Genomic DNA, 16,029 nt, shown 5'->3' with positions numbered 1-16,029 from the left:
AGGCTAACTTGATGAGATGCAAGTTCGACTAGATCGACATTAGCATTATGTCCACTGGGTTCGTAACATTACGGCTATCACAGTTAGCAGAGTGTTCCCGCTCAGGCAAACTTGATGAGATGCTAGTTCGACATTAGCATTAGGTCCACTGATGTTGTACATTACGGCTATCACAGTGAGTAGAGTGTTCCTGCTCAGGCAAAGTTGGTGAGAGACTAGCTCGACTAGATCGACATTGGCATTGTGTCCATTGAGATTTAATTTTTACATCTGTCATAATTCACAGTTAGCAGTGTCTTCACTCAGGCTAACTTGGTGAGATGCTAGCTAGACAAAGCTGATACTGGGACTGTGTCCATCAACCTTGTAAACCTTACGGCTGTCACAGTTAACAGAGCGTCCCCGCTCAGGCTAACTCGGTGAGTGCTAGTTATACTAAATCAACATTGATATTGTGCCCATTGATGCTTTTTACGCATTACGACTGTCGCAGCTGGCAGTGTCCTCACTCAGGCTAACCTGGTGGGACACTAACTAGACTAAGTTAATACTGGGATTGTGTCCATTGATTTTGTAACATTACGGCTATCACAGTTTGCTGAGTGTCCTCGCTCAGGCTAACTGGTGGGACCCCACTATTTACAGCGACGGTCCTAGTGAAGAGTGTCCTCGCTCCCCTCTCACTGTAAGGACTGTTTTTTGGGTCTGTTTCCACAGTAGCAGAGTGCTCTCGCTCAGGCTAACTGGTGGGTCACCAATATCTGCAGCAAATATCCTAGTGAAGAGAGTGTTCTCGCTCCCCTCTCACTGTAAGGACTGTTTTTTGGGTCTGTTTCCACAGTGGCAGAGTGCTCTCACACAGGCTAACTGGTGGGTCACCAATATCCACAGTGACTGTCCAAGTGTCCTCTGACTGCCCCCTGCCTGTTCTCTCAACAAGGGTTCCACCAGAATCACGGCTATGTTAAACTCTCCCGGCTGTAGGACCTGTATAGCTCCTCTTCAGCCTGAGGACAGCCCTGACCTCTTGCCTTAGCCTCGAGCATCTGAGGGAGGGCCTCTCGGAGAACCCAGGCAGGATCTGCGGCATCACGCCTTGAGCAGTAAGGTCTGCTAGGCTGGCCGAAGTGGAACACCTGATGCGTGAGGTCTACCTCCCCCTGTCAGGGCAGCTGAATCCAGCCAAAATTTGGCCTTGCACGTATGCCAGCCATTTAGCCGACTATTGCGTCCATCATAGTTTCTCCTGAGGAGACTCTGAGGCCCGATGCCAGGTGCCCTCGACCCAACGTCGGGTCAAAGATGACCGGCTATCCAGGGCTTATGACACAGCAGCGCTGTGGACCATATCGACAACTCCCTCTCCCACCTCATGCTTGCCCTCGCAGCTTCTCTGCAGCAGGCTACTTCGACGCTTCCGCCTCCAGCCTCAGTGATGCTTCATTGCAGGCGTTTGCGCTCATGTCGAGGGAACTTGGACGTATGATGTCCACCCTGGTCCAGACTCGCCGCCAGGTTTGGCTGGCGCAGTCACCCCTATCTGAGACATGTAGGAGGACCCTCCGCATTGTCCCAGTGGAACCTGGTGAGCTCTTCGAGTCAGCTGCTATACAGGTGCTTCAGTGAACTGTTGAAGCTAGCCAGACCAGTCAGCAGTTCTCTGGTCTTCGCAGAGACATGCCTGCAGCCCGCAGACCTAGGGGTCCCACTTTGGCCCCACAAGGCCGTTTTTTTTCAGCCTCCAGCTTACCCTAGTAGCCGACACAGGCCTCAGCGTCCTGCTACAACCCTACCTACGTCCCCCCCAGACAACCTCCGAACTTGGAGACTAATAGTCCCCCCCCCTCCAAAGCCTCCAGAGGCAGGGGGGCCAGGAGATGTCTCCGGGCCGGCTGTCGGGGTTTTCTTCCCAACAGCAGATTTCCAAGGGAGAGTGGTTCACGTCTATCGATGCCTATTCCCATGTTCCCATGGTGCATCACCACAGGCAGTTTCTACGTTTTGCCTTTTAAGGCTGCCACTTTCAGTCCAGGGTGCTTCCATTCGGACTCTCCCATCTCCCCATGGGTGTTCACAAGGTGTGTTACTGCTGTCCTTTCCCCCTGCAATCACAGGGCGTGAACATACTGCCGTACTTAGACGACTGGCTGACCTGGGCGCCATCCCGGCTTCAGGCGCCACAGGACACTGCTCGCCTTCTCTCACGTGGCCCGGTGGGCCTCAAGGTGAACATGGAGAGGAGCTACCTGAGCCCTTCTCAGAGCATAACCTTCATTAGTGTGGCCCTATGAGGGCCTGTCTGTCACCCCAGCATGTGGACAACAACCCCCACAACCTCTCCCCCTTCCGAGGGGGCAGACTGTTGCCCTACATCCTTTTCTCCGACTATTGGGTAAACTGACAGCTGCCTCAACTGTCGTTCCCTTGGGTTTGCAGATGGCTGAACAGCCTTCACTTGGATGCCAAGTGGCACAGATACAGGGCAAGAATATTATCAAAACAGTGCCTACTCACTCTATCCCCATGGAGGGAGAGTGCATATCTGGCAAACAGTGTCCCCATGGGCTCGGTTCCATTCCACCAGGAGATTGTCACAACAGATACCTGCCTCTCAAGGCGGGGTGCAGTGTGACAGAACAGACAGCTTGGGGGCAGTTGTCTGCTCAAAGACCGCAGGGGCAGGTCAAGGTTCTAGTGCTAGCGCTCAAGCACTTCCTTCCATATTTGAAGGGAAAGCATGTGCTTGTCCGGTTGGACAACACCTCTGCTGTGATTTCACATAAACTATCAATGGGGCACCAGATCTGCAGAAGTTGCTACGGGGATCACCGTGCCCTTCTGACTTGGGAGGCCCCTCGCCTGACCAGCCTGTGGGCAATGTACCCACCAGGAGAACGGAACCAGGTTGTGGTTTTCCTGTTCCGTCACAAGCCTCCACCGTGAGAGTGGTGGCTGCATCCAGACGTGTCGACCCACTGCCCCCACTGGGTCTCCCTGACGGAGAGGACCAGTCCTCTGGGTCAAGATGCCCTGGCTCACACGTGGCCAGAGGATCTTCTTTATGCCTTTCCACCATTCCCTCTGATTTTGCTAAAGGCTTGTCAGAGTTCTTCCCCGACAGGAGGGATCTCCTGTCGCAACTAGAAGGTCGGATTTGGCAATCCAATCCCTGCTGCCTTCAACTATGGGTCACCGGAGGGCCCGACCGAATGCTGAGTGGCTGCATAGAACCAGTCAGACTGACTATTCTGAATGCCAGCGCGATCTACCTGCCTGCCAGTCATCCAGTGTGAAGCACTGCCTCTGGCGGTCAGTAAGGATGAAATAGAACGAAAGTTACGAATGTAACTACGGTTCTATGAATCCTGGATGACCGCCAGAGTTCTTGGTCACTCAGAATCCCGTGAACTCGCGAGAAGATTCCATAGGACTGAACTCAGGATGACACCGGAACTTATAGACGACGGGGGTCATCCGAGGTCACAGGTGACTTTGTTGGTATAAATATTCGACCTGCGCATGCGCGAGACGGAAGATATCCAGTGTGAAGCACTGCCTCTGGCAGTCATCCAGGATTCATAGAACCGTAGTTACATTCGTAACTTTCATTTTAAATGTTGTTTAAGCGTAAAAAGAGAAGCAGTAGTTCAGTAGTGAATCTGAAACCATCTGTTTTAACTTCATGTGCTCTAAAATCTCAGATCACTTAGTTTTCATCTCATTGCTCTTCTTGTATTGAAAAAATAGCGGAATCTAAAAGGCCTAAATACAAGTTTACTTTATTTTTTTGATAGAATAATGACTGAAGAATGAACAACAGGTAGAACACAGTGGCTGCAAACTGAAGGTGAGTTGTATCCAGGTGAGGCGCAGCACCCTGAAGATAAGGAGAGCTCTGATTGGCTGTCACACGTAGATGTCTTCATCCATCTGCTCTGGCATTGGTGTTTCCATAGAAACAGCAGGATTACAGGAAACTGTAGAGCGTGAAAGAAGTTAGCATCTGATAGCACCTGTTAGCACCTTTTTGTATGTGTGTGCGTGTGTGAATCTGAGAGCTGTGTTGTTGAGGGCAATAGCTCCTGGTAAGGTCTCATGGGAGGGGCCAGACTAAGAGCCACTCACTGACCCTTAATGAATAGTTTGGAAAGGAGTTGTTGCTTCGCGCCGGACCTGGGAGGGGAGCTTGCCGGCGAGCGTCTGGTGGCCGGGCCTTAGCACATTGGGTGTCAGCCGGGCAGCAGGCGAGGGCTTCTCTGGTGGGGAAGGAACCAGAGCTGGTGCAGGAGATGGAGCGGTACCAACTAGATATAGTTGGGCTCACCTCCACACATAGCATTGGTTCATAACCAAACTCCTGGAGAGGGGCTGGACTCTATCCTTTTCCCATGGATGGCGAGGGTGAGACACTGACACCATCATGTGTCGGCAACAACACCTTGAGCAGCATCACACTGAGCACAGGGGCCCCTCAAGGCTGTGTGCTCAGTCCACTGCTCTTCACCTTGCTGACACACGAATGCACAACAACCTACAGCACCAATCACATGTTCAAATTCACCAGGGATGATGAGACCTACTATAGGAAGGAGGTCAGCCTTCTGACCACGTGGTGCAGAGACAACAACCTCCTTCTGAATAACAGCAAGACCAAGGAGATTGTTGTTGACTTCCAGAGAGGCCACACTCAACACCCACCACTGACCATCAATGGTGCCGATATAAAGAGAGTGAGCAGCACCAAATTCCTGGGGGTGGACATCAGTGAGGACCTCTCGTGGACAGCCAACACAACATCACTGGCAAAGAAAGCCCAGAGGCGCCTCTACTTTCTCCGCAAACTGAAGAAGGCAAGAACACCACCACCCATCATGTCCACTTTTTACCGAGGCACCATTGAGAGCATCCTGACAAACTGTATCACTGTGTGGGGCGGAAGCTGCACTGACCACAACAGGAAAGCCCTGCAGCGCATAGTGAACACAGCTGGAAGGATCATTGGTGCCTCACTCCCCTCACTCCCCTCCCTGCAGGACATATATGACACACGCCTCACCCGCAAAGTGACCATGATTTGACCCCTCACACAGTCTCTTCAGCCTCCTGCCCTCTGGGAGAAGATACCGGAGCCTCCGTGCTCGCACCACCAGACTCTCAAACAGCTTCGTCCACCAGGCTGTTTGGAAGCTGAACTCTCTCCCTCCTCTCTTTTAGATTCTCTATGTCTGACTGCTGCTAAATACAGAAATGATAGTTTCTCTTAATATATATGTTGTCTAAATGTTTTTTTTATCTATTTGCACTGTATTCACTTTATATATTTATGTTGGACTGGAGAGAAACGTTTTCTGTATGTTCGGTACATATTGTGGAATTGACAATAAAGCTAACTTTGACCTTTGATCATCACCTTGATTTTTCAAGCAGTAAAAATTTCCTTCTAGATATTTTGCAGGGGTTTTGGTCACTTAACCTTAATTTAGGCCCTAACCACAATGTTTGTCCAAAATCTGGAGACTCTGGAACCAATTTCTGAGATATTATGACTATTTTTACATCAAATAACCACAAAAAAATAAGGGAATCATGGCAGCCTTTGTGCCTGTTTTAGGGGACTTTAACTTGCAGCTATTACCACCAGATTTCTTTCAGTCGTTCTCTATGAGCCTCTCTTTGAAGGTTCCATTAATCCCCCACGGGGCCAACTGTGTCCAGTCAATAACAATGTAGCCCAAATGGCAGTTCTTTGATTATTAGGGGACGGCCATGTTGGAAAGTTAACATGAGAGTTAGTCCTGGACTCAAGTAGGTTGTTCTTGGGTCCCATAAAAACAGTAAATTACTTGTTTGCATGAAATTGACATATGGTCAACAATAGAGGACACTCTTTAAGGCTCACTTGGTTTCAACTCAATAGGATAGTCTTAATTGAAGACAGCTCCCCAGAGGGTCTACATAGTGGGCACTTAGGGGGCAGGTTTAGGTCCTCAGATGGGGTGTTTGGTCAAACTTTTAGAATTTTTCAGCAATTTGCTGAGATATTTTGCACATTTGAAATCAGAGGACATTTGGGACAATTTCCTCCATCTGGGCTTGGACATTTCGTAGACCTGACCCACCCATACACATGTATTCTAAATGGCAGGTTTTTTAAATATAATTTGGACTACATTTATATGGGGTGTCATGTCTGCCAATTGTCCCGTCCCAAATGGCAGACATTGTCCCAAATGTCCTCTGATTCCAAGCATTTCAAATGTGCATAATTTCTCAGAAAATAGCTGCAAAGCCTGATTTATGGACAAAAGAACTCCATCTTAAAAGTTGAACCTGTTCCCCAAGTGTTCACTCTCTACATCCTCGAGGCAGCCACCTTCGCTAAGGAACCTCCTATTGCGTTGCAACCAAGTAAACCTAAAAGAACAGTCTCTGTTGTGGATTATATCTCAATTTTATTTTATAGGACCCAAAATCTACTGCCATTTGAGGAAATGTCTGACATTTGAGTTAGGACAACTGGAATACCTGACCACCCAATACAAAATGTAGTCAAATGGCAGATTCCTTATATCTCATATCTCACATTTGGACTACATTTGTATGGGCTGGTGAGGTACATGCCAAATGTCCCAGACCAAATTTCCATAATTAGAAATTGACCCTGTCATATCTGCACAGTGCCCTGGGCTAGGAGGCAGCAACTTTAAAATGGGACTGAGTACTCTCGATGTACCAAGTTTGAAGCAAATGAGAGGAATATTCATTTTCAAGAAATTCTGGGCCTTGGGCTTCAATAGCATTGTTCTAATCCTTTTAATTTTCACACCAGTGACTCCATAGGGTGAGAGGATCATACAGTCCAGATCTCAGCTTCTTAACCCAAGTTATTGTGGAGATATCATGCTAGGTTACCATGTAGCAACATGTGCAGTAAGGATTCTGACATTTGGACAACCTTTGAATGAGGTGAAATGTATTTCAAATGGCAGGAAGTATCCCTTTTGTCCCGCAAATGTAAGTTCATGTAATGTTCCAAAAAGTTGTGTAAATGTGTGTGTGTGTGTGTGTGTGTGTGTGTGTGTGTGTGTGTGTGTTACCATAATTAGACTCCTGCTTCTCCTCATCATCACCATCTTTCTTCTTGTTGCCATGGTGACTGTGCATCACCACATATACATTTTCCTCCAGTGGACCTAAAGCAGTAGAGCAGATAATACTTTATTGATTTCTGATTAGTTATCAGTCTGGTGAGATTTTAGAGGAACCTGTAAGTCTCTGGTTGGCTGTTGTACCTGGAGTCCTCATCCTCTGGTTCCTCCTCCTCCTGAGGAAGAAGAGGATGATGAAGAACAGCAGGAGGAGGAGGAGAAGGCAACAGACCAGCACAGACGCCACCGTACTGCTGCTGGTATCTGCTGACAGACAGACTGGAATATATATATATACTGATGTGTTACTAATATACTACATACTGTATACTGTATACTGATGTCACCCAGGTTTATAAAGAGGTCTGGCTCAGGTTTATAGTTAGGGATGGCTCAGGTTTATAGTTAGGGCTGGTTCAGGTTTATAGTTAGGGCTGGTTCATGTTTATAGTTAGGTCTGGCTCATGTTTATAGTTAGGTCTGGCTCAGGTTTATAGTTAGGGATGGCTCAGGTTTATAGTTAGGGCTGGCTCAGGTTTATAGTTAGGGCTGGATCAGGTTTATAGTTAGGGCTGGTTCATGTTTATAGTTAGGGCTGGTTCAGGTTTATAGTTAGAGCTGGCTCAGGTTTATAGTTAGGGCTGGTTCAGGTTTATAGTTAGGGCTGGTCCAGGTTTATAGTTAGGACTGGTTCAGGTTTATAGTTAGGACTGGTTCAGGTTTATAGTGTACAGATTGTAAAGCCCTCTGAAGAGAATTTGTGATTTGTGATTCTGAGCTATACAAAATGTACTGAATTGAATTGAAATGAATTGAATATTCTGATAATGTCTAATATATTTTGTACATTATATAATGATAACATGTAAAGGGGATGTGGTCTTTTTGCTGGACTCACCCTCCACGCTGAGCAGGAAGTGTTTCTTCATCAGGAGCTTCCCGTCTTCATCAAACACCTCCAGGCTGTAGCTTCCTGCATCTTCGGTCTGAACACGGTTGAATCTCAGCGAGCCGTCACTCAGCAGCTCGCAGCGTCCGTGGTGACACATCGTCACGTTGGTCCTCAGTGACATCACCAGGTGTGTGTTGGTCCACCTGATGTCCTGTCTGCTCTTCAACACCTGAAGGTCTGAGGACAGCAGGACGGCCCCCCCGCTTTGTGCTGTGATGGTCACCGTGGAAACAGAGTACGACAGGAAGAGACGACCCTCACTCATCATCATCATCTTCATCATCAGGATCAATAACCGGACCAGAACCAACATGGTTGCCGTCTGAAGTCCTCTCTGCTGGCTGCGCCCCCTCCGCTGTCAATCACTGAGAAGGAAACACACACACTTTCAGTGGTGAGTGTTTGTGTGTGTGTGTGTGTGTGTGTGTGTGTGTGTGTGTGTGTGTGTGTGAGAGAGTGTGTCTGTGTGTGTCTGTGTTTGTGTGTCCCCGGCTCCACTAGTCACATGTCGATGTGTCATTGAGTAAAACACTTAATCCCAAAATGTCTCCCGTAGCTGTGCCTACGGTGTAGAAATGTGATACAATCTGAATTGTAAGTCGCTTTGGATAAAAGCTTCTGCTAAATGAATGTAATGTAATGTAATGTGTGTGTCTGTGTGTGTGTGTCTGTGTGTGTGTGTGTAATGATACATACGTTTACAAATGAAGACGTGGAACAGTTTTTACAAGAATCCTGAAGAACTGGATGTAGAATCAGTTTGGTTGCAGCTGATTTCTTCTTCTGTTATTCAGAGAATCTTTGTCTTTTTGAACAGAGTTTAGTTCTCCGTCTACTAAACTAAAGAACACGTTCTACCTTCAGACCCGTAGAGAACAGATTTTAGTTCTCCGTCTACTAAACTAAAGAACACGTTCTACCTTCAGACCTGTAGAGAACAGAGTTTAGTTCTCCGTCTACTAAACTAAAGAACACGTTCTACCTTCAGACCTGTAGAGAACAGAGTTCTGGTCCTTCCTGTCTGACTGAACAATGACGGTAAAATCAGATTGAGCCTGTCAACAGATTGAACAAATAGAAGAGACACAAAGAACCTCGATCAAACAGCGAAGACGGAAACCAGACGAGAGACATTTTCACGCCTCAGACCACACGGTGTTTCAGTCTGTTCACCTGAAACTGAAACACAGAAACACACACACTCGCATACACCCACACACACACACACACACTCAGAGCTCTGAGTGAAGTGAAACTGGTGAACACTTGTTGGTTTATTTATAAATGTCTTTAACACTTTGTTCACACTGAGGAGTCTCTCTGATCACATTAAACATTAGATCTGATCTGAAGTCAGCTGCTGTTGGATGTGAACACAGTTCTCTGAGCTCAGTGTTGATCCGTACTGACTGCAGGTCAGTGTGTTCTCCACCTGGTGGAGCTGGATATTAGCTGGACATCATGACATGATGGAGGCTGTCAGTGAAGGAGCTGAATATTTGTTGTCCCACTAACTGCACGTTAAAATTTTCTCCTACTTTTGATTACTGCTACTGGTACTTTTGACTACTACTCCTTGTACTTTTGATTACTACTACTGGTATTTTTGACTACTACTACTGGTAATTTTGATTACTACTACTGGTACTTTTGACTACTACTTGTACTTTTGATTACTACTACTGGTACTTTTGACTACTACTACTGGTACTTTTGATTACTACTACTGGTACTTTTGATTACTACTACAGGTAAGTTTGATTACTACTACTGGTACTTTTGATTACTGGTACTTTTGATTACTACTTCTGGTACTTTTAACTACTACTACTGGTACTTTTGACTACTACTACTACATGTACTGTTGACTACTACTACTGGTACTTTTGGTTACTACTACTGGTACTTTTGATTACTACTACTGGTACTTTTGGTTACTACTACTGGTACTTTTGATTACTACTACTGGTACTTTTGATTACTACTACTGGTACTTTTGACTACTACTACTGGTATTTTTACTTCATACTACTGGTACTTTTTGTATCTACTACTAGTAGTACTTTTAGCAGGGTGTCCACAGCTATGTGTGGATAAGAAACTCGGAGAAAGAAATTAAGTTTAACATCAGCTCAATGACTCCATCTAGTGGATAAAACTACTGACTCACATCTACTGTTGTACTGCTGCTGTTAGTGCTGCTGCAGACTGGAGACTGAGCTGAGGGGGAGGAGGGACAGACAGACAGACAGGCAGAGAGAGAGAGAGAGAGAGAGAGAGAGAGAGAGAGACAGACTGAGCTGAGGGGGAGGAGGGTCAGACAGACAGGCAGAGAGAGAGAGAGAGAGAGACAGACTGAGCTGAGGGGCAGGAGGGACAGACAGACAGGCAGAGAGAGAGAGACAGACTGAGCTGAGGGGGAGGAGGGACAGACAAACAGACAGACGGAGGGAGGAGATAATGAGACTGGAGGAGTCACAGTGTTCACTCTGCAGCTCTCAGTTAGTCTGTCTCTCCCTCTGGGTTCCTCTCTGTCTTTCTTTTTGTCTTTCTGTCTGTCTCTCAGCCCGTCTCTCTCTCGCTCTCTCGCTCTCTCGCTCTCTCTCTCTCTCTCACACAGGATGGACCACTTTCGTTATGGATTATTGATTATTGTCTTTCTGCTGCCGATTGACTGTTTACACTCAGTTTACATCACTGACAACATAGGTGAGACAACTGATACGTCTACTGCGAGAGCTCCTTATATTACTACTTCAAGACAGTACTGTACTTCTGTTTCTGTTAGAATTACATCATTGACAACACAGATGAGATACTGATGCTGCAACTGATGCTACTTCTATTAAAACTACTACTACTACTACTGCTACTGCTACCGGTAGTGGTACTTATATTACTACTATGTGTATTACTACTGTTACTGTTAAAATTACATTCCTGACAACACAGGTGAGACTTACTTCTACTGCTATTGGTACTACTGCTACTACTACTACTACTTTTACCATTAATTCTACTACTACTGGTGCTACTGATACTACTTCTACTGCAATTGATAATACTACTACTGGTAGTACTGTTACTACTGCAACTTCTACTACTTGTAGTGCTACTACTGTGGTTAGCGTTTCTACTGCTACTACTAACTGTACTTTTACTGTTCCTGTTTCTACATATTTACTACTGTTCATGTTATAGTATACTGTTACTTCTGTTAATAGTACAAAAAATCCAAATGTACGCAGACGACACTGTTGTATTCGTACAGAAAGACTCACAACCGTCTTAAAGGTCATTAGTCTGTGTTCAGTTTGCTACGTTTACACTGAGTGTCCACACTACCCTGCCGTTTCCGAGCACCGAAAACAGATACGTTTGAAAACGATCCAGAAGACAGATAAGTTTGAAAACGCCGGAGTTGCCTCTTCGAGTGGACAGATACGTTTGGAAACGATGATGCCCACACCCACGTTCATTACTTGATTGGTTCTTAGCAGTCATGACGTGTCCTTCCCTGATTCGTCACACGTCTATCACCTGACCTTTACCCGGAAACTCACAAACAACAACATTGATTATCGATCGACTACCAGGTCAATTTAACATGGACAACTGATTGCAGTTGTTGCTGACCTTGTTGTCTTTACTAGCAGCTGTTGTTCAGTTAAAGTCTGCATTATTATGGAGGAAGCAGCTGTTAATGGAGCGATTAGTGAGCGGCGTGTCCAGCGGTGTTATCAGACCTACGGAGCGGACGTCTGAAGTCACGGTTAGCGGCTTTGAGGAGGACGATGAACATAAAACGGAGGACTTTCCTTTTCTTATTAATGCTTATTTTGTTATGCACAACTATTCTTTAGTCCACACACATAAACTATAAAGAAACAAAACATGAAATGCTCTCCAGTAGGATAGAGACTTCAGCCACCACTAGAGCTACGAGTGAGAACAGAAACAATGAAGCCGAAGAAACAAGTGAGAGACGTGTGTTGACCACATTTATGGACCCATAATCTAGTAAACTTTTAAACACATTCGTCCATGAAGAAGAACCAACACTAACCGTGTCACTATAAACATATTGATCGTTCATTAAAACATGTCCATCTCTTTTCTCACTACTGCTGCTTTTGAGAACTAAACCTCACGCTGGTTTTGTTTTTGCTCTGAAGTTTTCTAGGAAGCGTTTTGTGATTTCGTAACTTTTCCACACATGAAAAACCTCAAAGTCAATCTAAATATTTGTAATCAGCTCCATCCTGAGCTCTTGGTTAGTTGTTATAAAGAAAAAGGCTTCAGGTGTGATCCTGTTCCTCTCAGGTACGAGACACTGCGTCCTGTCTGCATGTAGCCACAGCGCCCCCTGCTGCTGAAACCACAGACAGTAGTGAGGACTGTGCATCTCATTACTATTCTTCTTCTGTGGTTCTTGTTCAGTCCTCCCCAGTCTCCCTAGTCTCCCCAGTGTCCCCAGTGGCCCCAGTGTTTCCAGTCTCCCTAGTCTCCCCAGTCTCCCTAGTCTCCCCAGTATCCCCAGTCTCCCAAGTCACCCCAGTCTCCTCAATGTTTCCAGTCTCCCCAGTGTCCCCAGTGTCCCCAGTCTCCCTAGTCTCCACAGTCTCCTCAGTGTTTCCAGTCTCCCTAGTCTCCCCAGTCTCCCTAGTCTCCCTAGTCTCCCCAGTCTCGCCAGTGTCCCCAGTGTTTCCAGTCTCCCCAGTCTCCACAGTCTCCCTAGTGTTCCCAGTGTCCCCAGTCTCCCCAGTCTCCTCAGTGTTTCCAGTCTCCCTAGTCTCCGTAGTCTCCCCAGTCTCGCCAGTGTTTCCAGTCTCCCCAGTCTCCACAGTCTCCCTAGTTTCCCCAGTGTCCCCAGTGTCCCCAGTCTCCTCAGTGTTTCCAGTCTCCCTAGTCTCCCCAGTCTCGCCAGTGTCCCCAGTGTTTCCAGTCTTCCCAGTCTCCACAATCTCCCTAGTCTCCCTAGTGTCCCCAGTGTCCCCAGTGTTTCCAGTCTCCCCAGTCTCCCTAGTCTCCCCAGTCTCCCGTGTTTCCAGTCTCCCCAATGTTTCCAGTCTCCCTAGTCTCCCCAGTCTCCCTAGTCTCCCCAGTGTTTCCAGTCTCCCCAGTCTCCCCAGTCTCCCCAGTGTTTCCAGTCTCCCCAGTCTCCCCAGTGTTTCCAGTCTCCCCAGCATTTCCAGTCTCCCCAGTCTTCCCAGTGTTTCCAGTCTCCCTAGTCTCCCCAGTGTCCCCAGTGTCACCAGTCTCCCCAGTGTCCCCAGTGTCCCCAGTGTTTCCAGTCTCCCCAGTCTCCTCAGTGTTTCCAGTTTCCCCAGTTTCCCCAGTGTCCCCAGTGTTTCCAGACTCCCCAGTTTTTCCAGTTTCCCCAGTCTCCCCAGTGTTTCCAGTCTCCCCAGTTTTTCCAGTCTCCCCAGTTTTTCCAGTCTCCCCAGTGTTTCCAGTCTCCCCAGTCTCCCCCAGTGTTTCCAGTCTCCCCAGTGTTTCCAGTGTTTCCAGTGTTGTGTTCTAACGGTTCCAGCAGCAGATGGAAACTCTTCTTTTTCTCTCCTCTCCATGTTTTTCCCATAAATCTTTGTGTTTATGCGTCTGTGGCCATTGAGGAATGTGAAGGATTCAGATCATATTTCATCATCTCCTCTGTGTGTGTGTGTGTGTGTGTGTGTGTGTGTGTGTGTGCGGGTGTGTGTGTGTGTGTGTGTGTGTGTGTGTGTGAGGGTGTGTGACCTCTGACCTTCATCACCTCAGACAGAAAGACAGCAGCCTCCTTTCTTGTTAAATCACTGCAGATATTCTGCTTTGTACTGATACTGTCCACACACACACACGCACACACGCACACACCAGTGATGTCACTCTGCTCTGCCCTGATTGGCTCTCAGTTAAGGTCTAATGCCAGATTCAAATGTGTCTTCTCCAGGTTCTGTTCCAGCAGTAAAATCACATCCATATTAATAACTGAAGCTATTTGTGCATTATTATTGTTCCTATTATTATTATTATTATTATATTATTATTATTATATTATTGTTATTATTATTATTATCATTATAATGTGTCACAGAGTAGAAGAACGCAGCTCTCTGCCCAACTTCACTGTCTCTCTCACTGTCAAAGCGATCAATCAACAATCAATACACGTGCGCCCGTCTTTGTATATTTGTATATATTTATATTACCTTTGTCTTAGACAATAACTAGAAATGATATATTCACATGATATGTAAATATATATTTACACATTGTTGCGCTCACATTAATAACATTTTATTCACACTAGAGCATTTTCACATCTTAAAAGATTTTAAAAACGTCTCCTTGGTCCATGTGTGCGTATAAAGATACATGTGTAGTTTTTATATATATATATATATATATATATATATATATATTATAAAGTAAAATCATGTATCTGAGGACACCTGTGACACTATGACATCGCTGTGACATCAATACAGGTGACACCAAAGTCATGTGATCTCTCTCTCTCAGATTCTCTCCATCAGGTGCTGTCAGAGTTCGCTGTTGTTCGTCCAATCAGGACCAACTCAGAGGGACGTTTCCTGTCAGCTCTCGTCTCCGCCCACCACCTGCCCCGCAGGAAAAGACACGCCCCCTTCACACAGGACACGCCCACTGACACAAACAATGACAGACAGACTCGAACAAACAGGCCTCCATTACAACATGCCCCGCCCACAGATGCATCACCGTCCAACCGGACGTGGCGTACCTGGAGGGGGCGGGGCCACAGGCAGGAGGAGGCGGAGCTGTTCTACAACGTGACGGTGTTCGGTCAGGAGCTGCACCTTCGTCTGCGTCACAACGGTCGCCTCGTCTCCCCCAACGCCACCACGGAGTGGTGGGAGGAGTCAGGACACAAACACTCTCAGCCAATAGGAGACGCCGGCTGCTTCTACACAGGAGAGGTGTCCAACATGGAGGACACGTCCATCGCCATCAGCAACTGTTACGGGCTGGTAGGTGTCACCTGAAACTGTTTCACTGTTTTACTGTTTCACCTTTAAACTGTTTCACTGTTTCACCTTTAAACTGGGATGACTGTGGCTAAGTGGATAGCAGGGCCGTCTTTCAATCAGAGGGTCAGCGGCTCCGGCTCTGCTAGTCTCATGTCGATGCGACTAGCACTTAACCCCAAAATTGCTCCTGTTGTTGTGCCTACGGTGTAGAAATGTGATAGACTCTGAATTGTAAGTCGCTTTGGATAAAAGCATCTGCTAAATGACTGTAATGTAACTGTTTCACTGTTTCACCGTTTCATTGTTTCACTGTTTCACTGTTTTACTGTTTTACTATTTCACCTTTTAACTGTTTCACCGTTTCATTGTTTCACTGTTTCACTGTTTCACCGTTTCACCGTTTCATTGTTTCACTGTTTCACTGTTTTACTGTTTTACTATTTCACCTTTTAACTGTTTCACCGTTTCTTTGTTTCACTGTTTCACAGTTTAACTGTTTCACCTTTTAATTGTTTCACTGTTTCATTGTTTCGCTGTTTCACCTTTTAATTGTTTCACTGTTTCACCTTTAACAGTTTCAACTTTTCACTGTTTCACTGTTTCAATTTTTCACTTATTCACTATTTCACTGTTTCACTGTTTGATTGTTTCATTGTTTCCACTGTTTCATTGTTTCAAGGTTTGTTTCACTGTTTCATTTTTTCACTGTTTCACTGTTTGATTGTTTCACTGTTTCACTGTTTGATTGTTTCATTGTTTGTTTCACTGTTTCACTGTTTTACTGTTTCATTGTTTCACTGTTTGATTGTTTCACTGTTTGATAGTTTGTTTCACTGTTTGATTGTTTCACTGTTTCCCTGTTTCACTGTTCCATTGTCTCACTCTTTCATTGTTTCACTCTTTCATTGTTTCACTGTTTCCCTGTTTCATTGCTTCA

The 16,029-nt window shown here is 46.1% G+C and overlaps 2 protein-coding genes across 3 annotated transcripts in view; one reads left to right on the top strand and one right to left on the bottom strand.

The window, feature by feature from the left end:
* Positions 1–3,630: 3,630 nt before the first annotated feature.
* LOC116400960 (uncharacterized) lies at positions 3,631–9,255 on the bottom strand. Of its 2 annotated transcripts, XM_031879085.1 has the most exons (5): positions 8,797–9,255; positions 8,047–8,465; positions 7,293–7,427; positions 7,098–7,193; positions 3,631–3,977 (listed from the first exon to the last, which is right to left on the bottom strand). In XM_031879085.1, the coding sequence occupies exons 2-5, from the start codon at positions 8,411–8,413 to the stop codon at positions 3,907–3,909; spliced, it is 669 nt and encodes a 222-aa protein (XP_031734945.1). In that variant the 5' UTR covers positions 8,414–8,465; positions 8,797–9,255; the 3' UTR covers positions 3,631–3,906. The 2 variants fall into 2 exon arrangements, with proteins under 2 accessions (XP_031734945.1, XP_031734944.1); XM_031879084.1 differs by lacking the exons at positions 3,631–3,977; positions 8,797–9,255 and having other exon boundaries at positions 6,376–7,193; positions 8,047–8,494.
* Positions 9,256–10,529: 1,274 nt separating this feature from the next.
* The window catches only part of LOC116400962 (A disintegrin and metalloproteinase with thrombospondin motifs 2-like), a 22,090-nt gene continuing 16,590 nt past the window's right edge, over positions 10,530–16,029 (top strand). The window contains 2 exon segments of the mRNA XM_031879086.1: positions 10,530–10,809; positions 14,605–15,092. Of these exon segments, the coding sequence (XP_031734946.1) occupies positions 10,722–10,809; positions 14,605–15,092 (576 nt within the window). The 5' untranslated portion in view covers positions 10,530–10,721.

Source organism: Anarrhichthys ocellatus, unplaced genomic scaffold (assembly GCF_004355925.1).
Source record: "Anarrhichthys ocellatus isolate YVR2014 unplaced genomic scaffold, GSC_Weel_1.0 scaffold226, whole genome shotgun sequence".
NCBI classification, from domain to species: domain Eukaryota; kingdom Metazoa; phylum Chordata; class Actinopteri; order Perciformes; family Anarhichadidae; genus Anarrhichthys; species Anarrhichthys ocellatus.
Note: the sequence above shows the minus strand (reverse complement) of the source record. Positions and strands in the feature narration are given on the sequence as shown.